The 26,390-nt window shown below is 41.6% G+C and overlaps 1 protein-coding gene across 1 annotated transcript in view; it reads right to left on the bottom strand.

Annotated features, from left to right (window-relative positions):
• UST (uronyl-2-sulfotransferase) overlaps positions 1 to 26,390 on the bottom strand; it is a 485,915-nt gene that overhangs the window by 282,735 nt on the left and 176,790 nt on the right. The window contains exon 2 of the mRNA XM_006872058.1: positions 15,516 to 15,559. Within this exon, the coding sequence (XP_006872120.1) occupies positions 15,516 to 15,559 (44 nt within the window). The remainder of the gene's footprint in view (positions 1 to 15,515; positions 15,560 to 26,390) is intronic.

Here is a 26,390-nt window from a genome sequence, read left to right as displayed (position 1 = left end):
CGAATACAGCAATGACGTGAAGGTTGGCACAGGGCTGGGCAACATTCCGTTCCATTACCTACAACAAGGTCACCATGAATCAAAGCCATCTCAACGGCAAAAACCACAGAGTCAACTACGGCAAGTGGTGACGTAGACAGGATTTGATCTGAGGTTCCATTCCAAAAGCCATGCTCTTCGGCTTCTTGGGCAGCAACAAGAAATACAAAAATCAAAATGAAGAATCAGGCTAGTCAAAACAGCAACATGTTTGAAATCTAAGACGTGGGTAAATTTGGTCCACCAGTAAGTCCCATGAATCATTTTGTGTTTGGAATAGTTCATAATTAAATCACTACAAAGAGCTTTCACTGCTTATGCCTTAGATAAAAAATAAGAAAGTAGCATAAACTTTTTTGAGTACGCTAGCTTTTCTTCAAAGCATCAGATTTGTGGGTCTTGACCCCATCAGATGTTATTTACAGCAAGGGAAAAGGAGTGCTGTTTTAGCAGCAGTGATGGCATCCGCAGCCAAGGCTGTAGTGAAAGCAGGCGAGATGAGCAGCCTAGCACACATCCCAATTGATGCTGGAGATGTATGTGCATCCTACAGCTCCTCAGGGCAAAAGGACAACAAGGAGGGAGGCCATCTCTACTTCTGGAAGAATAGGTTCCGGAAGACAAGAAATAAGAAATCCATGTTTCTTTCCACCTCAGTCTTAGTTTTCATACTAAAAAGTTATCTTGACCAGAGGAGGCTGAGTGAATAGAAAAACTCACAATCTTTCAGGAGAATGGGATTTGGGAGTCCAGAAACCTTCTACAAATTTACCAACGCTTGGCCTACCAATAATTGTTCTCCCAATATCTTCCGGAAGGGATTTACCTACTATAATGAATATCCATTTCGGGTTTTCCTCTTCGGGCTCAAAGAAATGTAAGCCACGGTTTCTTTACTAGAGAATACCAAAACAGTTCTTTTCAGGTAATGAGTCTCCAAGTTTAAAAGAGTTATTGAAAGGGAAACCACAAAACAAACATGCAAAATGCATCTTCCTTAGGGCAGTTGTTGTTGGTGGTTGATGTTAGGTGACTTCAAGCCAGTTTCAAATCAAGAGATCCTATGACAACAGAAAGGAACACTGCCCCAGTCCTGCACCCTCCTCAGATTGTCATTATGTTTCAGCCCACTGTTGCAGCCACTGTGTTAACTGATCTCATTAGGGGTCTTTCTCTTTTTCCAGGACCCTCTGCTTTACAAAGCATAAAGTTCTTTACCAGGGATGGGTCCCTCCGGTTAACATGTCCAAAGTATGAGAGAAAATGTCATCCATCCTTACTTCTAAGGGCATTCTAGCTATACTTCTTCCAAGATTTGGTAGTCCATGGTGCTTTCAATAATCTTTGCCAACACCATAACTCAAATGCATTGATTCTTCTCCACTCTTCATTATTCATTGTCCAGTTTTCACATGGATAGGAGGAGATTGAAAATACCATGTCTTGGGACAAGCCCACCTTAGTCCTCAGACTGACAGTTTTCCTCTTTAACACTTTAAAAAGGTCTTCTGGAAAATGAAAACCAAGATGGTGAACTAGGCAGATGTGTTCATCAGACACTCAGCAAACATGTAAAGGAGACCAAATGATAAAGAAGACCACATGAATGATGATTCTGGAACCCTGAGCTTTAGAGGAATGGATGGAGAAGTGGATTGGACACTTACTGGAGGAGTGGGTGAACGAAGGAGGCAAAAGAGGGAGACAAATTGATAGGGTCTTCCAGTTAGCCGTGGTGTGGCCATTTTGAACTGTCACCAGCAGCTTCAGACAGACCAGGGCCTGTCATTGCAGATTCACACTGGGTACTCAAAATGGGAAAGGAATCCTTCTTTCTTGTTCCACACGCTCCCTTGGTGACCAGAGGTGTGGCCAGCCCCTACCCTCATCCATCCCCAGTGTAGCTTAGTACTGTCCAGGAGACCAGAGTCGCAAAGTGAGTGGCAGCCTGGATTTGAGCGGACTCCACTCCAGATATGCAGAGCCTCCAAAACTGTCTAATTGGTCTACAACTGCCTCAGACCCTGGGAACACTTTGGTCCACACAGACCATGCCTGGGCCTATGTTGTTGTTGTTATGTGCTGTACAGTCAGTTCTGACTCATAGTGAGCCTGTACAGGTTTCTGAGGCTGTAAATCTTTATGGGAGCAAAAAGCCTCATCTTTCTCCCACAGAACAGCTGGTAGTTTCGAACTGCTGACCTTGCGGCTCACAGCCCGATTCGTCACCACTATGCTACCAGAGTTTCAGGGCTGGGAATGATGTCATCTTGGCCCACCCTAACCACCTGGTGAACTGTTTGACTAACAACGCCCCCGATCCCCTACCCCAGAGTTTTCTTCACTCTGGGTCCAGCACCTGCACTGTATTTTTCCTCCTTTCATTATTTTCTTTGTTTATTCTTTCTACTCCTTCTTGCTCTCTCTCGCTTCCCATTCTTTTTATCTCTTCTATCTCTGCTTTTTTTCTTCTGTTAATCTTTTCCCACCTCTTCCTCTGAGCTCTGGTTTGTTGTGTTTCTTTTTCTTTCTCTCTTGATCTTTCTTTATTATACTCTAGTCTCTTTCACTTTTCATCTTCCCTCACTCCGGTTTTGTCTACGTTTCTTGTTATTTTCTTTTCTCTCTAATTTTTATCTTCTATAACTTTATTTCACAGCTCTTCTTTTCTCGTCTTAGATATTATATTATTTTTTGTGTTTCTGCTTATTTATTTTTTCTGTTTTTTTTCCTCCTTTATCATTTTTGGTTTTCACTACTGTCTGCTAGTTTGCTTTGTTTCATTTTCTTGCATATGTTTTCTCTTCTTGCCCCAACCAAAAGGAGGAAGAACCCATGCCCACACAGCCTACACACAACTGTGACCTCAGCAACTCTACCCACTAGGCTGCAGCCAATGCAATCACCTGTACCAATAGATAAGAAATCTAAGCCACTCTATACTGAGCAGCACAAATGGCAAACAGACAACTGGGCACACACTTCCATCCTCTAATTACACCCACCAGTTGGTGAACACCTCAGAATACACCAACACACGATCATTAATTAAATACAAACACAATGGCCCCACCATGTCTCTGAGACACAATTTCAGTTCACATGAACAAACAAGAGAGATGGGCTCAAACAAGAGTCCAAGATTCAGAGCTAGACAATGTTTCAGAGGAAGAAAGCGTAATTGAACAACCTGAGAAAAGAATTCTGAAGACTAATATTCAGGTACTTTCAGCGGACTGAAAGAAGGATCAAGGAAAGCAAGGAGAACACAGAAAAAAAGTATAAAATAAACCAGAAACACACTACAAGAACAAACAGGCCAAATAAATGAAAATGTTGAAACACTACAAAACCTGCAAAAAAGAAACTCAGAAGATCACAGAATACAGCCTTCAGGATAGATTACAAATCAATGTAAAGAAAACAAAAATCCATACAACTGGCCCATAAATAGCATCATGATAAACAGAGAAAAGAATGAAGTCGAGGATTTCCTTGTACTTGGATTCACAACCAATGCTTATGGAAGAAGCAGTCAAGAAATCACATGACATAGTGCATTGGCAAGTCTGTTGTAGAAGCCCTATTTAGTTAGTTAGTTATCCCTTCGTTCCTTTCTGGTTTTGTTTTTGTTTGTTTGTTTGTTTGTTTGTTTTCAGGAAAGTTCCTAGTGGTTTGTCCTAATGAGAAAAGAAGTATATATCATTCCCTTCCAGTACATTAAATTTTTTAAAAAAGCAATTTCCTTTTCTTTTTCCTTTTTTTTTTTCCCATCCTTTTCTTTCTAACTGCCTTCTCCATTGCCCAAGTTAGCATATGTCTACACTGTACCCAGTGAATAATTCTCCCTTTCCTTCCATTCCTGGTGACCATTTGTTGTTGTTATGTGCTGTCGAGTCAGTTCCAATTCATAGCTACCCTGTATAGGGTTTCTGACAAGCAGCTGGTGAGTTTTAACCATCCACCTGTGGATCAAACCGACCTTGCAGTCCAGAGCATTTACTCACAGCACCACACCAGGACTCCCCTAGTAACCGTAATAAAATGTTTATTATAGAATGAAAGCCTTTTCGTGGTTTTTTACTGTTGTAGTCTCATATAGGGGAGGGCGGTAGTTCTATATGATAAGCACAGGACTGCAAACCATAAGGACAGTGGTTTGAGCCCACCAGCCACTCTTTGGGAGAAAGATGAGGCTTCGTGTTCCAGCAAAGATGCAGCCTCGGAAACCCTATGTGGGGTCACTATGAGTCGAAACTAACTCCACAGCACTTAAAAAAAGCAACATGTTTCATATATTATCTCTCCCTTGTGACTGACAAATTTCACTCAGTATAATAATAAAAGTTCTCCAGGTTCCTGCATGCTATGTGGTGGTGTGCAGATTCATCATTATTCTCTAATGTTTCCGAATATTCCACTGTGTGCATGTACCAAAGCTTGTTCAATTCTTCTGCTGGCCCATCTTTTTGCTATTGTGGATGATGCTGTAATGAACATGGGTGAGCAAATACCCATTTGTGTCATGACTCTTACTTCTTGAAGCTATATCCTAAGTAGAAAGATGGCTGGATCATGAATTATTTCTATTTTCAACCCTCTGAGAAAGTGCCATACCGATTTCCATAGTCCCACCAGGAGTGTAAGAGGGTCCCTTACTCTCCACACACTCTCTGGCATTTGTTGTTTTTTTGTTTGTTTTCACTTTAGGAAAAATGCTGAGGTAAAATGATATCTCATTGGCTAGAGACCATGAGCATTTCTTTGTATGTTTGTTGGCCACCTGAATGTCTCCTTTGATGATGTGTCTGCTCACGGCCTCTGCCCTTTTTTTTCCCTCCTCTGTCCATTTTTAAACTGGATTATGTGTCTTCTTATTCCGGCGTTGAAGCATCCTATAAATGTTAGAGAGCAGTACCTTGTCTGATCTGTCATCATCAAAAAACATTTTTCCCAGTCTGTGTGTTCTCTTTTTACTCTTTTGTTGAAATCTTTTGATGCATATAGGTGTCTAATTTTTAGGGGGTTCTGCTCATCTATTTTGTATTCTGCTGTTTGTGTGTTTTCAGATAAGTTTGAGAGTTTATTTATGCCATGTATCAGAGCCCCTAAATTTGTCCCTATTTTTTCAATGATGATCTTCGTAGTTCTAGGTTCCACTTCTAGGTCTTTAATCCATGTTGTGTTCATTTTTACATATGGTGTGAGACATGGCTGTTGATTCATTTTTCTGCAAATAGTTCTAGTACTGCCAGAACCATTTGTGGAACAGACTATCTCTTCCCCATGTAAAGTGCTTTGGTCCTTTGTCAAAGACCAACGGAGGGAAGGTGGATGGATTTATTTCTGGGTTCTCAATTCTATTCATTGATCTATGTGTCTTCATTGTACTAGTATCAGGCTGTTTTGAGTACTGTGGCTGTAGCAGGCTTTGAGATTGAAATAAGAGGCATCTTATTTTGTTCTTCCTTTTTAGTACTGCTTTGCTTACCTGGGGTCTCTTTTCTTTCCATATAAAGTTGATGATTAATTTTTCCACCTCTTTAAAGAATGTTGTTAGAATCTGATTGGTGTTGCATTATACTTATAGATTGCTTTGGGTAGTGTTGACATTTTCACAATGTTAAGTCTCACACATTCTTCTATTTTTGTAAGTCTCTTTTGGTTTCTTGAGTAGTGCTTTATAGTTTTCTTTGTATAGGTATTTTTTTCCTCTGGTTAGATTTATTACTAAATATTTAATCTTTTGGGTGGCTATTGCAAATGGTGTTGTTTCCTAATTTCCATTTCAAAACTCTCTTTATTAGTATAAAAGAACCCAACTGATTTTTATATGTTGATTTTATACCCTGGCATTTTCTCAACTTCTCAGTGAGTTCCAATAGTTTTCTTGCAGATTTTTGGGGGGATTTTCTTAGTATCCTATCATCTGCAAATAGAGAGAATTTAACTTCTTTCTTTATCAATCTGGATGCTTTAATTTCCCTTTTCTGTCTTACAGCTCTGCTAAAGACTTAGAGCACAATGTTGAATAAGAGTGGTGATAAAGGACATCTTTGTCTAATTCCTGTCCCCAAGGGGAATGGTTTCAGTTTCTCTCCATTGAAAGTGATGTTGGCTGTTAGTTTGTGTATATGCCTTTAATTAGGTCAAGAAAATTCCCTTCTATTCCTATTGTGTGGAGTGTTTTTATCAGGAATAGGTGTCAGGTTTTCTCAAATGCCTTTTCTGCATTGACTGGTAAGATCATGTGTTTTTATCCTCTTTGTTCTATTTACATAGTGAATTACAGTGATTATTTTTCCAATAATCCAAATCTTGCTATATTATATTTTTAGTATGTTGTTGGATTCTATTGGTAGGATTTTGTTGAGGCTTTTTGCTTCTATGTTCATGCGGGATATTGGTGTAAATATGCTTTTCAGTGATGTCTTTGCCTGGTTTGGGGGTCAGGGTAATGCTTGCTTCCTACTGCTTGTTTTTGATTATCATTTTGCTTGATATATTTTTTCCATCCTTTAATTTTTATTCTATTTTTGTCTTTGTTTATAAGGTATTTCTCTTGTAGACAGCATACTGAAGGACCCTATTTTCTTGTCCATTCTGCTACTCTGACTCTTGGCTGGTGCATTTAATCCATTTACATTCAGTGTAATTATCGAATGCATGACACTATGGATTAAAGCACTGGACTGCGAAGATGATTTGAACCACAAGGTCAGCTGTTCAAGCTCACCAGCGCTCTTTGGAAACCGTATACACAGTCGCTATGGATCACAATCGACTCGGCAGTGCTTAACAACAACAACAAAATTGTTGTTTAGTGCCATGGAGTCGGTTCTGACTCATAGCAGCCCTGTATAGGGTTTCCGAGGAGTGACTGGTAGATCTGAACCATTGACCTTGCAGTTCAAACTGACGTTGCAGTCCAGTGCTTATCCTACAGCATCATGTAGCTATGAGTTAACTACTCTCTGCTTTTGTGAGTGTGGTGCTGCTGGTTCCTTTGTTCCACCTAATTTTCTGCATTGAGTTAATTTTGTTTGTTTTCTTTTCATCTTCTTTGTTGTTGTTTTAGTGCTTGCTAACTCTTGCTGGTTTTCCTGTTTTCTTTTGATGTGGAGGTTTATTAATTCTCTTTGAGGTCATCCTGTAGTTTATTAATTTCTCCCCCAGTTTAAAACCGTCTGTTTTATCTGGAAATTTATTTTACTTCCTTATCTCTTGGAAGTTCTGTATGTACGCTACTCCCTCTTTTTATGTTGTAGTTGTTTTCATTATAAATTGGTATCTCTGGTTCCCTATTTTTAGTCTTATGGGCTTGTTTCACTTTAAAAACCTCTATATCTGAATTGAGTTTTGGGTGGTGTTGTTATATTTGTTAAACTTAAATTGTTGTCTGCTGTTGTTGGTTCTCAGTCCAAAGAACATTCTTTAGTATTTTTTGTAAAGTCTGTCTGATTATCACAAATCCTTCTAATTTCTGTTTATCTGCAAATGTCCTTAATCCACTGTTGTATTTGATTTATATGTATATGCTGGGTATACAATTCTTGTCTGACAATTTTTCTTTCAGAGTTTTGTATATATCGTTCTATTGTGTTGTTGTCTGTGTGATTTCTGCTGAGAAATCTTATGCAAGTTCCTGTATAAGGAACTTTTTTCCAAGCTGTTCGCAAGGAGTCTTTCCTTGTCTTTGGTTTTGGCAAGTTTGATAATGGTATGGCTCAGTGATTTTCTTTTGGGATCTATCCTGTTTGGTGTTCCTTCAGATTCCTGAATGTGTATCTTCTCATCTTTTATGATATTAGAGAAGTTTTCTTCCAACAGTTCTTCAACAATTTTCTCTATGGATTTTATTGGCTCTTCCTGTTCTGGAATTCAGGCACCTGTAATTTATTCCTCTATACGTTGTTAAGCATTGTCAACTGGGTTCTGACCCATAGCAACCCCATGTACACAGAAGAAAATACTGCCCAGTTTTCCACCATCCTCACAACTGTTGTTACACCTGAGCCCATTGCTGCCACCACTGTGCCAACTCATCTTGTTGGGAGTCTTCCTCTTTTATGCTGACCCTCCACTTTCCCAGGCATTCCTCCTCATGGTATCCCACATAATCTGAAACTTCATATTTTTCCTTCTTTTCTCTGATTGTTCTAGCTTTTGTTGTTGTTGTTCCATCGAGTGAGTACCAACTCATAGTGATCCTGTATGTTGTTGTTGTTGTTAGGTGCCACCAAGTCGGTAGCAACTCATAGCCACCTTATGCACAGCAGAATGAAACACTGCCCGATCCTGGGCCAACCTCACTACTTTTGCCATGCTTGAGTCCACTGATGCTGCCACTTGGCCAATCCATCTCGTTGGGGGTCTTCCTCTTTTTCTCTGACCCACTACCTTATCAAACATGATCTCCCTCTCCAGCGACTGGTCCCTCCTGACAATATGTATGAAGTATGAGAGACGAAGTTTGGCCATCTTGGCCTCCAAGGAGCACTCTGGCTGCACTTCTTCCAAAACAGATCTATTGGTTCTCAGCAGTCAAGAAATCAAACGACGTATGGCATTAGGCAAATCTGCTGCACAAAATCTTTTTAAAGTGTTGAAGAGCAAAGATGTCAGCTTGAGGACTAAACCAGGGTATTTTCACTAATAGATCTATTGGTTCTTTTGGCAGCCCATGGCACTTTCAATATTCTCCTCCAACACCATAATTGTTCTACGGTCTTTCTTATTCACTGTTCAGCTTTCATATGCATATGAGGTTATTGAAAACACCCTGTACAGGATCTCCAAAAAGTGGCTGGTGAGTTTGAACTGCCAACCTTGTGGTTAGCAGTCCAATGCTTATCCTACAGCGTCAGATTAGGGCTCTGCTTCTAGTTTACTAGTATTGACAAGACTTATCTTCAAGCTCAATAATTCAGAATTCCATTGATTCAAACCTAATCCTTTGCCTTTTTAATGTATTGTCCATTTCAGTAAGATCCTTGTAAATGAATTTTCACTGAGGTTCTTTTCAAAGAAAACCATGATGTAATATGACATGATTTTTACATATAAAAAATACCAGTTGAATAGTCTAAATGAATTTTAAATAGAAGAAATTGGATAGAAGATTGAAGGTAATAAAATGGTTAAAGACATGAGAATTATGAAAAACATGAAAAAGAAATGTTGGGGAAAGTTAATTAGTATTGAATGTTGGAAAAAGAACTCCCCTAGGTGTGGCACTGTGGGTTAATGCACTTGACTGCAAAGTTGGCTTAAACTGGAAGGTCAGCAGTTCAAGTTCACGAGCTGCTCCTTGGAAACTCTACACGGGTCACATTGGATCAGGACCAACGTGACGGCACTTAACAACAACCAGGGATAAGGGGAGGAAGAAATGGAGAGGATGTTATTTAATACAGAGTTTCTGTTTGGAGTGCTGAAAATTTTAGGAAATGATCAGTGCTGATGGTTGATTGTGAATATAATTGCGACCTTTAAAGTGGTATAAATTACTTATTTTATTGTGTATATATTTTACCACAATAAAAAAGAAATAAAATATGGAAATGCACAGATGGTCACAAACTGTCAACGTTTTGGGTAACACTTGAGTGCTTTACCCATTGTGCCAGAGCTATCTCTTGCCCTTCCTGATAAAATATAAGTTAAGGAACCCTGGTAGAGTAGGAGATTCGGAGCTAATCTACTAACAGCAAGGTCAGCAGTTTGAATCTACCAGTCACTCCACATAAGGAGAAAGATGAGGCTTTCTGCTCCCACAAAGAACTACAGCCTCAGAAATACTATACAGGGTCGCTATGAATCACAACTGACTCGCTGACACACAACCATCACAACCATAATATGGGTTAAAACTTTAATTATCAAGGTACCAGATAACATTTTAAAGTGTAAAATTCCAGCTATAAAATAAAAAATCATTTCATTTCATCCCAAAATGGCTAAAATGGCTACACAACCGTAGGTTAGAAGCTTAGTGGATGATATTTGGCAACTTCTTCAGTTTCTCTAAGATCCAGTTCCTCATCTTTAAAATCCAAATTAAAAAATAGCTTCTAACTTTATAGAGTTTTATGGAGAGTAAACTTGGCAAGCAAAGTGCTTATCATAGTTCTTGGCACGAAGGAAACAATACTCATATCCAACATCTATGCATGTTTCATTATTACCTTTGAATTGCTTCAGCCAACTCTCTATATCTATTGAATTTGGGAATTTACTGTTTGAGCATTTGCCCATTGACAAGCTATAGAAAGTAAATCTTACTGCACAAACATCGTGAAAGGTAAAAGAATACAACTCCATCCATCAAATGAAATGGTAACTACATCCTTCTTTGCCCATATGGTACCATCAGAATATATCACGTGGATATCCTCTGAGGCCTGAATCAGGGGTCCATGTTCCTGAAGAAATCAAGTCAAGAATGAAAAGGAGTCAGTCTCTAGAGGTGAGGCTCTCAGGGGCTACAGACAGCACACTGCAGCCCAGCTGTGACCTTCTTTTACTCTAGAAAATGGTTTTGGATCAGGCATTACTTGAATAAGCTCAACTTATGTATACAGGTATGAGAAAAAGATTATGTATACAAACTCAGGACTCAGGCACTGGAATACTGTCAAACAGACAAAAAGGATGCTCAATCCATCAAAACTCTCCTGAAACCTCTACCTGGAGATAACACTGTTGTCCTTACAGGCATTTCTCTGGGCACATACACACACATGCACAACATTACAAAGCATGGCTTTGAAAGGTTCATGGGAAAATGGAACTGAAAGGCAATTTTTCCACAAACTTTCTGAAGCGCCCTTGTACTTGCTGCTTCAGACCTAGTTTTGTCCATTTCACTGAGTTGTTGTTTTTGCTAAGTACCCTTGTGCTAGTTCCAACTTATAGTAAGCTCTGTATACGGTTTCCGAGGAGTAGCTGGTGAGTTTGAACTGCCGACCTTGCGGTTATCTGTCCAGTGTTAATCCTACAGTGCCACACCAGGTCTCTACATGTCCTTTTCAGTCACATACCAGTCTTAACTCATGTCATTTTGTATACACACCAAGAAGTGTTAAAACCCGGTTGTTGTTGTTGTTAGGTGCCATCGAGTCAGTACCAACTCATAGAAACCCCGAAATAAAAGGAAATATTAGCATCTTCCTTGAAATACTGGCTTAAGTAAAAAATGAATTAACAGTTGATTTTAAAAACAAAGGAAGATTGCAAGCATTGGGTTCTTCCTTAAGAACACATTGGAGGGAAGGGCGAGTAAGGTCCTGTCTGTGCTGTGGGACAGATATCCCATTTCCTAAATGGTTTTTCTTGTGGAATGTGAAACTGGTCGAGTAGAGCATTAAAAAAAGAGAGAGTATGAACCTACAAGTAAACCTCACTACATTTTCAGGGTATAGAACTCCTATTTTATCTCCAGCACACTGGATCTTTGGGCCTTGGCACCGAAAGTTATTTCTGGATGCTAAACAAACATTACAACATGCAAAGTATGAGTTTTCCTGAACACTTAATTGTGCTTATGAGGAATCTGTACATGGACCAAGAGGCAGTTGTTCGAACAGAACATGGGAACATTGGATGGCTTAAAATTAAGAAAAGTGTGCAACAGGGTTGTATTGTTCCACCATACTTATTCAACCTGTATGCTGAGCAAATAATCCAAGAAATTGGGTTATATGAAGAAAAATGTGGCATCAGGATTGGAGGAAGACTCATTAACAACCTGCGATATGCAGATGATGCAACCTTGCTTGCTGAAAATGAAGAAGACTTCAAATATTTGCTGATGAAGATCAAAGAGCACAGTCTTCAGTATGGATTGCATCTCAATGTAAAGAAAACAAAAATCCTCACCACTGGACCAATAAACAACATTCTGATCAACGGAGAAGAAACTGAAGTTGTCAAGGACTTCATTCTTCTTGGATCAACTATCAACACTCACGGAAACAGCAGTCAAGAAATCAAACGACATATTGCATTGGGCAAATCTGCTGCACAAGACCTTTTAAAAGTGTTGAAGACCAAAGGTGTCAGCTTGAGGACTAAGGTACGCCTGACCCAAGCCACGGTATTTTCAATAACCTCATATGCATGCAAAAGCTGGACAGCGAACAAGAAGGACTGTAGAAGAATTGATGCTTTTGAGTTACGGTGTTGGAGGAGAATATTTAAAGTGCCATGGGCTACCAAAAGAACCAACAGATCTGTGTTGGAAGAAGTGCTGCCAGAGTACTCTTTGGAGGCCAGGATGGCCCAACTTTGTCTATAATAGTCCAGACATGTCAGGAGGGACCAGTCGCTGGAGAAGGATATCATGTTTGGTAAGGTAGAGGGTCTTAGAAAAAGAGGATGACCCAGCGAAATGGACTGGCAAAGTGGCAGCATCAATGGGCACAAGCGTGGCAACATTTGTGAGACTGGCCCAGGACCGGACAGTATTTTGTTCTGTTGTGCATAAGGTCTCTATGAGTTGGTACCAACTCAATGGTACCTAACAACAACAACAATAAACAAACATGAAACATTAGAGTTTGGCCTCAGCTTTGCTTCCACTGACAGGCTGAGGAGTCCACTCTGGAGGTGACGTGAGTGAGTATTGCCTGATGCCACCACATCCCCGGATGAGGCTATGGACTGTCAACCCAAACAGCTAAAGCCCCACCTCAGGGGTGAAGGACACTCAAGGGATCACCTTATCTGGAAGTATTCTATCATCACTTCTGGGATTCATTTCTACCCTGACAGGATTCCGATTGTGGTTCTATAGGATAAACACTAGACTGCTAACTGAAAGGTGAGGGTTCAAACCCACCAACTGCTCCTTAACTTGACAGAAACAACAGAAGTAATAAGCATATGTAAAGAAATGTTAACACGCCAATATTATTTTTGTTGTTGTTATTAAGTGCATGGAGTAGGTTCATAGTGACCCTGTATAGGGTTTCCAAGGAGTGGCTGGTGGGTTTGAATCGCCAACCTTGTGGTTAGCAGTCCAGTGCTTCTCTTATAGCTCCACACGAGGACTTTTTTTTTAACCCATTCTTTTATTTTTATTATGATGATGATGAGCGCATTGGTAGCTGCTAGCTCTAAGGTCAGTGGTTCAAATCACCCAGCCACTCCATGGGCAAAAGCTGTGGCAGTCTGTTTCTAGAAAGATTTACAACTTTGAAAATCCTATGGGGCAGTTCTACTCTGTCCTCCAGGGTCACAGTGAGACCTGTGAGACCTACTTCATCACGTTTATTTTCTTCACACTGTAGTGCTAACCTCAAGGTGGGCAGTTCAAACCCACTAGCTGCTCCTTGGAAGCCCTATACAGTGTCACTCTGAGTCAGAACTGACTTGATGGCACTGAACAATACAACGATCATTATATTATCCTGCTTTCCTCATTTTTCTGAGGATTAGATTTCATTTTCTCTATATTCAAGAAGTCCTGGTACGCACTGGGTGAGGCATCGGGATGCTAACCGAAAGGTTAGTGGTTCAAACCCACCAGCCATAGTGTAGGAGAAAGGAGCGGCTGCTTGTGTAGCGATTTACAGTCTCAGAAATCCTACGTAAGGTCACTATGAGTCACGATCAACTCAATGGCTGCAGTTGACACTCAAGAACTAGATTGGCTGTGGTGGTTGTCAATGTGTTGTCAAGTTGGTTTTGACTCACAGCCACCCTGTACAGAGTTTCCAAAGAGCAGCTGGTGAGTCTGCACCACCGATCTTGCAGTTCAAACTCATCCTACCAGGACTCCCAAGAACTACATATTGTTGCTGTTGTTAAGTGCTTTTGAGTCAGTTCCAACTCATAGTTGTGTAGGATTTCTGAGGAGCAGCTGGTGGGTTTGAACTGCCACATTTTGGTTCAAATCAACCTTGTGGCCCAACGCTTATTCTATAGCACCACACCAGGAATCCAAGAACTTGTTGGTTCCCACTCATAGCAATTCTATATAGGGTTTCCAAGAAGTGGCTGGTGGTTTTGAACTGTTCACGTTGTGGTTAGCAATCCAGTGTTTATCCTAGAGCACCACACCAGGACTGGAGGAAATAAACTTAGTCATATGTCACTAGGGGCCTTTGTGGCTCAAAGCTAGAATTTTTGCCTGCCACATCGGTGACCTGAGTGTGCTTCCTTGCCTGTGCACCTCAAGCAGAGTTACCGCTTGTCTGCCAGTGGAGACCTGCCCGCTCTTATGATGATGGAACAAGTTTCAACAGAGCTTCCAGGAGAAATCAAACCAAGAAGAAAGACTTAATAATCTACTGACCAAAAAAAAAAAAAAATTAATGAAATTTTTCATTTTAATAAAAACCTTATAAATCCAAATGGCCCAGTCTGCAACCAATTATGGGGATGGGGCAAGACTGGGCATTGCTCTTTGCCATGGTACATGGGGCCACCATGAATCAGGGCCAACTTGATTACAACTAACAACAAAAATAAATTGCTTAGAATTCAGGCCAATCCCATTTGTGAATTTTTTGATCCAAGATTCTATATAAGAATCCTCGTCAAAAACAGGGACAACAAAGGTCAGAATTTTTCAAATTCTCTTGGAATCCATACTCTTTGGAGGCATTAGATCTGGATGAACCCTGAAAATGAATGTTTTAGGGTTAAATAAAAAATATCCTCTGGAGTACCCTTTAAACCAATTAGTAAAGAATACAGTCTTGAGCCATGCACTCTCTTAAAGATTGTTCTACGTGGTATCAAACGGACAAGTGAATTCAAAATGTCAGATGGGGAGCTGAGACTGAGGGGCAGTGAGCTGATGTCAAAGAGGGCAGAGTCATTCAGTAAAAGACAGTAAGAATGATTGCACAACCTGAAAATGTCATCAATGTCCCTGAATTGTACATGTAGAAATTGTTGAGTTGGTGCATGATTTGCCATGTATATTCTCAACGTCAATAATAACCAAAAATCAAGCCAAAATGCCTTAGAAGTAGAATAAAAGTGAGCACTCAGACCAAGGCAGGGAAGCACTGAGAGAGTGTGGTCTGAGAAGGCCAGCTTTAAGGGGCTGAGTCTTAGGTAGAGGATCTCATCCAAGGGAGGCGGGCCAACAGTGAGTCTAATCCCACACTGTAAGGCATGGGGTGGTGAGGCTGTAGCTATCACACTGTGAGCCAGCACAGATGCCAAAGGTGAGGAGGTAGCAAGCAACAGATGTCACCAAAGGTCAGTTCGAGGTTCTGGAGCTTCCTCCTGCCTCACTGTTTTGACTACTTTCATGCTTTTCCCCATCCTACTCAGTATAAACCAAAGATTGATTCACGGTCTCTGATTTCCTTGTAGATGATTCTGGTTGTCTTGGCTTGGCTGTAGGCCAAGGAGCTTGGGTACCTCCAACAAAGTTACCCCATGTCTGCCCGTGGAGACTTGTCAGGGCAGGCTAGAGGTACCACGAGGAAAAGGAATGATTTCAGCAAAGATCTTACCTTACTAGGAGGTGGCCCGTGGTCATCCAAGTAAGTGGAATTTCCTAGGGAAAAAGAAGAAAGTTGATGAACCGTTTTTAAAAAACCCAAATGAATTTAATGTAAAGTTATTGAAAATAAGCATTCTAGATATATTTCCAGTCAGAGAATGGTAGCAAAGAAAAATAGGTAATTAATAGCTAATTTGATTAGATTTTGCTCACAGTATCATCCTTGAACACACACAAAAATGCATAAATTGTTGAACAGAAAAACAACTGGATCTATAAATTTTCACCCAAATAACATTAAAGAAAAAAGGTGTATTAACTGTCTTTTATGTATTTTTTATTTTTATGATATTTGAATGAAATGAATGAGTACTTACTTTACAGGAATCCATTCATTTCACTGAAATATCAGAGGTGCTAATAAATATTCCCATTTTATAGAGGTGAGAACAGAAGCTGAGAGAAATGCAGTCATCTGCTCACTGTCACACAACTGTTAGGCTGCAGAAAGGAGAGGAGACAGGCTTTTCCAGAGTGGCCTGACCATCTGTTCATCTGAACAGCCTACCTAGAATCGTACCATCGCAGGCTCTTCCAGAGCCCAGGCATGGCCGACAGTATCGTGTGGCCCCATGTTTGACTACATGGTGGGGGATGTGGGTCCGTGTAATCTGAGGGTCTCTTCTTGTTAATCTAGAGGGAGGGAGGTAGGGAGGGAGGGAGGGAGGGAGGAAGGAAGGAAGGAAGGAAGGAAGGAAGGAAGGAAGGAAGGAAGGAAGGAAGATGACCAAACATGCTAAACAGAACAAACTATAGAAAACATCGGAAACACAGGGAAAAATATATAGAACAGTAAGTTTGAGAATAGTGTAAATGTGCTTATCTGAGCTGATGGAAGGTGCTTTAGAGAAGAGAGAACAAAAAGGATTTAAGAACTTAGAATCAGGAAGGAGCTGACGCCAGGGACAGTTCAACTGGGGAAACATCCAAGTGAAATAAATAAATGGCTCTTGGCTTATAGGTATTTCCAGACTGCATCACCATCCATCCCTAACTGCTTTCCTTTTGTCTTTGAAGTCTTCTGATTTATAAGCCACTAGATGTCCACACAATGACTGTGCCCTGGCAGGCTATCTGCATATAAAGAGACAACTGGCTTCAATGTTCAGGTGCAAGATTCTCAGACAGAAACACTGGGCATGCCCATGATTGGAGGAACATGATAAATAATTTATTAGATCTTGATTGTAGTATTGAATTATACACAGAAATAGGAAGTACAACCTAACGAACTTAGATTTAACATATCGCAGTTTATAAGGGTTAATATAATGCATAAAGATTTAAGATCATAGACTTAATAAAGAGGCAGTTCTGGTGTGGCACTGTAGGATAAGCACTGGACTGCTAACTGTAATACTGGCAGTTCAAGCCCACCAGTCGCTCCTTGGAAACCTCATGGAGGGTCACTATGAGTCAGAACTGAATTGGCAGTACTTAACAACAGCAATATAAAAGAATTTAGGAACAATGGCTGCCTACGTCTTGAAAGATGGAAATGTTTCATCAGAATGCAGAAAGTTCTCACTGCATATCATGTGACCCTATCTGCCCAGGGAAGGGCTCTAGAAATTGCAACAGACTTCAACACACTCTCCCCGCATTAATCTTGGACCAAGTAGAGCTCAGACAACAAAATGTTTGTAAACAATCAAAGGCTTCCCTAATACCCAAATCTCTTTTTGTGTCTAAGTGCCATTGAGTCGGTTCTGATTCACAGTGACCCTTTACAGTGACTGGTGGATTTAAACCACCAACCTTGCTGTTCAAACTGACCTTGCAGTCTAGTGCTTATCCTACAGCACCACATCAGGACTCCTAGCCACACCCAAAGCTCCTACACGCTTCTAAAAATGAGTGGTTTAAAAGTCTGACTTCCACATCAAACTCCAGGCATTGGCTGACTCCTCAGCATCTCAAGCATAGAGGGCTAAGGGCATGTCACATCTTACCTGTGCAAACCAGAACCTTTAGTCATGCATATCCCATCCCCCTTTCACTGTCTTCCTTTAGGGTCACAATGTGCTGGACTACAACAAGGTCAGTTTGAACCACAAGGCCGGCGGTTCAAAGCCACCAGTCACTCCTCAGAAATCCTATACAGGGTCGCTATGCATCAGAACCGACTCGACAGCACTTAACAACAACAACAATACAGCACACAACACATCCCCTTACCCAGAGACTCAGGCCAAAGCCCAAAGGTTCTGCTTGATCCATCTCTTACGTGCCTACCCACTGGCAAGTCTCATCAGCTTGGCCTTCAAATGTAACTCAGGTCTGACCACTTCTCCCCATCCCTCTCAGGCTCTTGGCAGAGACTATCCAGAAAAGTCTCTCTGACGTTTCACTTATTGTGAATTTTTTCAATTGCCAGAATTCAGAAGTTTATTTTAATCATCTACTCCACTTCTGAAAATGTATTTCCAACTGCTAAAAATTATGGGGTTGAAGAAGAATATTACCGTGGGCTGCCAGAAAAACAAACAGGTCTGTGTTGGAAGAAGAACCAAAATGCTACTTAGAAGTCAGGATGTTGAGACTTTGTCTTTCATACTTCAGACTTGTTATCAGGAGGGACCAGTCCCTGAAGAGGGACCTCATGCTAGGTAAAATGGAGGTCAGCAAGGAAGAGGAAGACACCCAACAAGATGGACTGACAGGGCCTCAGCAATGGGCTCAAACATGACAACTGGGAGGATAATGCAGGACCGGGCAGTGTTTGGTTCTGTTCACAATAAGGTTGCTATGAGTCGGAACTGACTCGATGGCCCCCAACAACAACAATACAACAAAGAACAAAACAAGTCACCTCCTCACCAGACGACGCAGGCTCTGCCTGCTACAGCACCACCACCAGTTACAAAAGCCTCCCTCAGCTCAGGTACACACAACCTGTGGTCAACTAGAGGTCTTTTGAACTTGCTCTTCCGTACCTGCTTCATTCCAGCTTAGCTCAAATATCACTTCCTTACAGAGGCCCTTCCTAAAACGTCTCCACTAAAATACACTTCCGCCCCACCTCACACACATACACATCTTTATCACATTAGCCTATTTTAGTTTCTTCACAACACTTACCATTCTCTGAAAGCATCTGGTTTCCCTGCTTATTGTCTGCTTCTTTGAATAGACTATCTGTTCCAAGACAACAGGGACGCTGCCATGTTGCCTGGGGTGGTTCTTACATGTATAGATGGTACGAGAGTCTGCACAGGGTGAATTCTCAACATTGGCTCCATGAATGAAGTACCATATTAACTGATATCTTAGCAAGGGTTTATAAGAAATAAAATATTTACTAGTACATTAGCATAGCTTACAGAGCCCTGATGTCCTAACGGTTAAGCACTTGGCTTCTAAGTCCAAGGCCAGCAGTTTGAACTGAGCAGCTGCTCTGTGGAAGAAAGATGTGGCCATCTGCTCCCATAAAGATTATAGCCTTTGAAACCCTGTAAGAAAGTTCTACTATGCCCTTTAGGGTCACTGTGAGTCAAAATCAAGTTGACAACAATCAGGCGGTTAGCCTGACTGACACTTAGCCATAAAAGCAAACCCTGGAGCCAACTCCAAGTCATGGTAACCCCATGTGCTACAGGGTTTTCTTGGCGGTAATCTTGATGGACACAGATCACCACATATTTCTTCTGTAGTGCTGCTGAGTGGATTTGACCAACCAACCTTTATTTAAGTTCATTTGTTGTTGTTGTTAAGTACCTTTGAATCAGTTCTGACTCACAGTAACTCTGTATAGGGTTTCTGAGAAGCAGCTGGTGAGTTTGAACTGCCGACCGCACATTGTTTATCTTACAGCGCCATACCAGGACTCCTGTTTAGGTTCATTGTTGTTGTTGTTGTTATGTGCCATGGAGTCAGTTCTGACTCATAGCGACCCTGTACAGGGTTTCCGAGGCTGCAAATCTTTATGGGAGCAGAAAGCCTCATCTTTCTCCTGCGGAACAGCTGGTAGTTTCGAACTGCTGACCCTGAGGTTTAGGTTCATAGGACAGGGCAAACCATTTGTATCACCCGGATTCCTGCTACTTACTGCGTTCACAATTTCTTTTAAAACTGAAAGGACAGACTTAGAAATTCTGGAGTAACAGCTATGCTGGAGAAAAGGAAATTATGCGCAAGTCTGACTCACAGTATATCTCCTTGACGCAATCCCATGATTTAACTCTCTGTGTGAAACATGGAAACGTTCTTAACCTCTCTGTACTTAATTTTTCTGATATAAAGATGCTGGTGGCCTGGAACTTATACATATGGTGTGAGGATTAAATAAAGTGATGCCTGGAAAGCACGTGACTCAGAACCAGACACAAAGTGAACCCTTGATAAAAGCTAGGTATTGGGATTAAAGGAGTCTCTGAATGCCTCAAGTGATTAAGCACTAGACTGTTATCTGAAAGGCTGGAGGTTCGTGTCTATCCAGTTGTTATTAAATGCCATCTAGTCAGTTCCAACTCAAAGAGATCCAGCAGAGGGTTTCCAAGGAGCTGCTGGTGGGTTTGAACCGTCAGCCTTGTGCTTCAAAACTGACCTTTCGGTCTTGTGCTTATCCTGCAGCACGACCCCAGTACCACAAGGGAAAAAGAGGAGACTTTCTGCTCCTGTGAAAATTTACAGCCTTGGAAACCTGCACTGGGCCACTGTGAATTGCAATTGACTTGAAGGCAGTGGGCTTTGATTTTAAGTTTGGATGACCTTCTGGAAGTAGACGACCTTCTGGAAGTAGATCACCAAGTCTTTCCTTCAAGATGATTGTGGATTCAAACTGTTGACCTTGCAGTTAACAGCCCAACACATAATCCACTACACCAGTAGGGCTCCTTCCAGAAAACCACAGCCATTGACAATCCCACGCACAGGTCAACTCTGAAACACATGGACTCACTATGACTTGGAATCAACCGCAACTGTTGTTTCTTGTTTTTTTGGGGTGTGTGTGTGTGTGTTTTGCCATGATTAATGTTAGTTCTAATCATGGGGGGGGGGGGAACACACACACACACACACATAACCCCAAAACAAGAAACAACAGTTGCGGTTTAAAAGAGTTCATCATTTTTCTGTCTTCTTCTCTCCCTTCTCCCTCCCTTCTTCCTTCTCTCTTCCATTCCTTTCATTATTTTTTAGAAGACTTCCATTATCAGATGTCATAACACCACTGAACTGTCACTCTTGAACACTTTCTGTGAGAACAAAGGAACAGGGCTCCCATTGGGCCCCATTATTTCCACCAGCAGATCACCCTGCTCCCCTCTGTCTACCAGGCAGGGGACGTCACCACCAATAGTTACTAGAGCAAAGAGGCTGTGAGCCTCACATGGAAAAGCAAAGCTACATAACATAAAAAGGATTTCCTTAGCTGGACACAGTATTTTTCTTTTCTTAGGGCATTTGGTATCTGGGTAGAGTTCTTCATCCTAGGATCTTAAGCTTTCATAGTGCACAGTAAACAAAACTGTTAGATTTTTTTTTTTTTTTTTTTTTTACTGAACTTGGTAACTTATTAGCTGTGGAGATCAAAGGATCAATACAGCTATTCAGACGAGCTTTCCCTGAAGAGGCTTCCAGGAATCAAAAAAGCCTCTCATAGCTCTGCCTTGTACAAGGTTCTATGAAGGGTAAATTGTGGGCAAGGAAGAGCAAAGGCAAGCTCTTCAGTTTTTGGCTTAGAGTTTGAGCTGAAATTCAAGGAAAGGAAGAAAAAGAGGAGGTGGCTGGGGAAGGGTCAGAGCCAGGTACCGACTCACAGTGACCCAATGCACAAGAGAACGAAACACTGCCTGGTCACACATCAACCTCACAATCGTTGCTAGGATTGAGCCCACTGCTGTTGCCCTTGTGCCAATCCATTTTATTGGGGGTCTTCCTATTTTTCACTGACCCTACACTTTACCAAGCATGATGTACTCTCAAGGGACTGTCCCTCTTGATAATATGTCTGCATACTTCCACAAGTTAGAGAGACAAAGTCTGGCCATCCTGGCTTCTAAGGAGCATTCTGGCTGTGCTTCCAACACAGAATGGTTTGTCCATGGTACTTTCAATCTTCTCCACCGCCATAACTCACATGCATCAATTCTTCTATGGTCTTCTTTATTTATTGTCCAACTTTCACATGCATATGATGAGGTTATTAAAGAGACCATGGCTTGGGTCAGTGCACCTTAATCAACAAACTGACACCTTTGCTCTCGAACACTTTAAAGCGATTTTGTGCAGCAGAGATCTGCTGCTTCCATTAAGTGTTGATGGTGGATCTGAGCAAAATGAAGTCTTTGACAACTTCCATCTTTTCTCCATTTATCATGATATTATTTATTGATCCAGTTGTGAAGATGGTGGGCAAGGAAGAGCAAGCCCAAGCTCTTCAGTTTTAACCCAGTTGTAACCCATACTGAAGGCTGTGGTCTTTGATCTTTATTTCTAAGTATTTTGAGTCCTCTTTGCTTTCAGCAAATAAGGTTATGTCATCGGCATAGCACAAGTTGTTAATGAGATTCCAAAAGTATTTTCAAGAATAATTTTCACAGAATATACATATAGTTCCTGAAAACAAGGCTTAATCAAACCCCTCACAGACATTTAAGCTTTTCTCGGCCCAGATAGTTCAGGTAGGTGGAGGAGGAAGTGGAGAGGGGGAAAGGCAGGGTCATACTATGGGCTGGAAACAACACTCTCTCCTTCTAGCTCTATGCTGCTTGTCTGTACAGGTGTTGTTGTTAAGTGCCATCAAGTCAGTTCCAATCCATAGCGACTCTGTATAGGGTTTCCCAGGAGCGGCTGGTGAGCTTGAACTGCTGACCTTGCGGTTCAAACCAACCTTGCAGTCCAGTGCATTCACCCACAGCACCACACCAGGACTCCCCACTTTTCTAAAGTTCTCTTTACGCTACTTCACTTTTACAAAAGACCCACAGAAAGAGCTGCCTTAGTACCTGTTTTTTTGTGTGCCAAAAGAAATCTGAGGACGATGTTCGCTTTTATGAAAAATTACACAAATCGAAATGCACTTAGCAAAGAGGCAGCTTGCACCAGAAGCAGTAACAGCCGTGTCTCCAGACTCCTTCCGGGGGAGTTACACTCAGCACTTCAGCATCAAGTGGCTGTAACCAAGTCTGGGAACTCTGCATGATAGTGTCATTGGAAGTTTTATGTGTTATTTGGTCTGATTTGTCATGTCATTTTTTGGGTCAGGGAACATTCTAAAAATGTTTCCATGAAATGAATGGCAATTGCTTCTTCACATAACACCATTTGAGCTGATGAAATGTGTCCGAGGAATACTCTACTTTTGGATAGCGGCGGGGTCCTGCATCCTGATGGTGATAGTTCCATGACAGTTCATGATAGTAAGATCTTCGGAACTTACACCAACCAACATAACACTAGAGGGCTGAGATGTTTTCTAAGATTCCCTGCACTTAAAAGCAACTGACTCCAGGCTCTGCAGCTAGCTTGATGGCAATTTAATCTAAATATCACCCCACCCGACGCAGACCTCCCAGAGGTGGCTACTATACAATGAGAGGCTGTGTGACTGTGCAGAACGTTCAATCCAACGTGCCGCCTGTGAGTTCTAATTTCAAGCTTACATGCATTACCAGACTCTTGCATGGCCGTGGATCATCAATGTCTCCCCATTTTAGCTTATCTTATAGACTACTATTAAGGAGCTCTGGTAGTGTAGTGGTTACGAATCATGCTGCGAACCGCAAGGTCAACAGTTCAAAACTACCAGCTGTACCACGGGAGAAAGATGAGGCTTTCTGCTCCTGTAAAGATTTACAGCCTCAGAAACACTGTACAGGGTCGCTATGAGTCAGAACCGACTCCACAGCACATAACCACCACCATAGACTACTGTTAGCAGAGATGCATTTCAAGAAACCTGTGTGAAGTCTAAGGAGCCTTGTGGAGCTGTAGGGATAAGCACTGGGTTACTAACCACAAGGTTTATAGTCAAACCCACCAACCGCTCTGCAAGAGAAAGATGAGGCTTTCTGCTCCCATAAAAGATACACAGCCTGAGAAACCCTATACAGGGTCACTATGAGTTAGAACCAGCTAAACAGCACACAACAACAATCTGTGAAGTCTGACAGTAGCAGGGAGGAAGCCAAGAACTGTGGCCTTGAGCCTAGAACACCCTGCCTATTTGATCTACTCCTGAGGACTCTTGGTATGACGCCGTAGGATAAGTGCTGGACTGTGAACCACAAGGTTGGCAGTTAACACCCACCAGCTTCTCCTTAAAAACCCTATAAAGGGTTGCTATCAGTCAGAACCAATGGGTAGCACTTAACAACAACAACAATACCTCAGCCTCTTGTGGCCTAACCATAGTGTGCTAACCACACAAGAACCACCTCAGTCTTCTAGACAAGAGTAGCGATGATGTAATACTAGTTGCAGTGCAGCTAGATAAACAGGTTAAATTTCACTTTCATACTAGAGAATGCCCAAAGAACTGTTATTCCATGCTGAATAAACTGGTTTACCTTCTCATGTAAACATCTGACACTCACTGTATACCCATATACATACATCTGTGTGTTTTCACAAACACATGTGTAAAAATGAAAGCAGCCTGTAGTTTTTTGCAAAGAGTTGTTATTGCTAAGTGCCGTCAAGTTGATTTCAACTCGTTGTTGTTGTTGTTAGATTCCATTGAGTCGGTACCAACTCATAGCAACACTATGCACAACAGAACAAAACACGGCCCGGTCCAGTCCTGGGCCAATCTCACAATGCTGCCAAACATGAGCCCACCGATGCTGACACTTTGCCAATCCATCTCGTGGGGAATCTTCCTCTTTTTTTCTGACCCTCCACCTTACCAAAGCAAACATGATATCGCTGTCCAGTGCCTGGTCCCTCCTGACAATATGCCTGGAGTACAAGAGACAAAGTCTGGCCATCCTGGCCTCCAAAGAGCACTCGGGCTGCACTTTTTCCAACACAGATCTGTTGGGTTTTTTGGCAGCCCATGGCACTTTCAATATTCTCCTCCAACACCATAACTCAAAAGCATCAATTCTTCTACGGTCTTCCTTTTTCACTGCCCAACTTACACATGCATATGAGGTTATTTAAAATATCATGGCTTGGGTCAGGCACACCTTAGTCTTCAAGCTGACATCTTTGTTCTTCAATAATTTAAAAAGTCTTATGCAGCAGATTTGCCCAATGCAATACATTGTTTGATTTCTTGGCTGCTGCTTCCATGAGTGTTGATGGTTGATCCAAGAAGAATGAAGTCCTTGACAACTTCAATTTTTTTCTCCATTAATAAGAATGTTGTTTATTGGTCCAGTGGTGAGGATTTTTGTTTTCTTAACATTGACATGTAATCCATACTAAAAGACTATGCTCTTTGATCTTCATCAGTAAATGTTTTTTTTAAGTCCTCTTCATTTTCAGCAAGCAAGGTTGTATCATCTGCATATCGCAGGTTGTTAATGAGTCTTTCTCTAATCCTGATGCCATGTTTTTCTTCATAGATCCCAGCTTCTGGGATTATTTGCTCAGCGTACAGGTTGATTACGTATGGTGGAAGAACACAGCCCTGTTGCTAGCAGTACTAGCTGTTTTAATAGTAGCAGTAGCAGATCCTGCTTCACTGTCTCCAACTGTCTCATTCGCAAGATTTCTACTCTCAACTACATCCACTCAACTGCAATGCTTTAAAAAATGTTGATGGTGGGCCCCAGACTTAGGTGCTATGGTTTAATTATTCTGAGGCAATTCCCAGGCTTTTAGATGTTGTAAATTTCCTCAGGTAATTTTAATGTCTAGCCAGAGTGAAGAACCACTGAACCACATACCACAAATGACTGTACTTTATAAATCAGGCAGAATCTCATTCACCAGATGTTACAAAAGAACAACAAACATACAAGTAAACAAACCAGAACAGATCTTTCTCAGCTCATCATAACCAGGTGTGACCACCACTTGCCCAATACGAGTTTAATGTTAAAGGAGAATGCTGGCGAGCCACAGAAGCCCAGAGACAAGAGGTGTAGGCCACCGAGCTCTGCTGGGCACATCCTCCAGGGGCTGTCGAGAAATGGAAAAGGCTGCTGAGAGTGGACCGGCACAGGAACCTCAGGAGTATAAAGCGTACACCTCCCCCCTTCAACTATGTGGGTCACCCAAACCTTGCTGAGATTCTAAAAATCTTTTCAATAACAATTTTCACAGCTAACACTTTCAGGATGTATATACAGTTCCTGCAAACAGGGCTTAGCATATATTCTTCTTATATAAGAAGAATAGAAACTTCCGGTTTTATGGGTAAGGAGGTACCAGCATAATTGTCCATCTACCTGGGTTTTCCCAGACCCACTGGACATAAACAACCAGGGGTTAGTCCAATCAGTCCTGGAGGTGTTCAGATGTGACCCCTCCCTACACGTGCTTTACAGACACACAAGGGCTAAAAGGAAACCACTGGAAAATCAGAGGAAAAGACCTTCTCTGGTCCCAACCCAGCAAAATGTCCTCTTTCCAAGCTGTGGGCTCAGAATGAGAAGGAGGGGAGGGAACTTGGTTGGCACACACGAGCTCAATGCCAGGCCCATCCGAACCCAGCAAAGACCCTGGATAAAGATGAACTGTGGGAAACACTGACATGAAGGAGGGCTATCAAGTCAAATTGGTCAAATTATCAGACAAGACACATGGACCTCGCCAGATGGAACACATAGAAATCAAACTGACTACATCTGTGGAAGGAGAAGATGGAAAAGCTCCATATCATCAGTGAAGACAAGGCCAGGGGCAGACTGTGGAACAGAACCATCAATTA

This window comes from Chrysochloris asiatica, unplaced genomic scaffold (assembly GCF_000296735.1).
Source record: "Chrysochloris asiatica unplaced genomic scaffold, ChrAsi1.0 scaffold00182, whole genome shotgun sequence".
Classification (NCBI taxonomy): Eukaryota; Metazoa; Chordata; class Mammalia; order Afrosoricida; family Chrysochloridae; genus Chrysochloris; species Chrysochloris asiatica.
The sequence above is the reverse complement of the archived record's forward strand: the minus strand, read 5'-3'. Positions and strand labels throughout refer to the sequence as shown.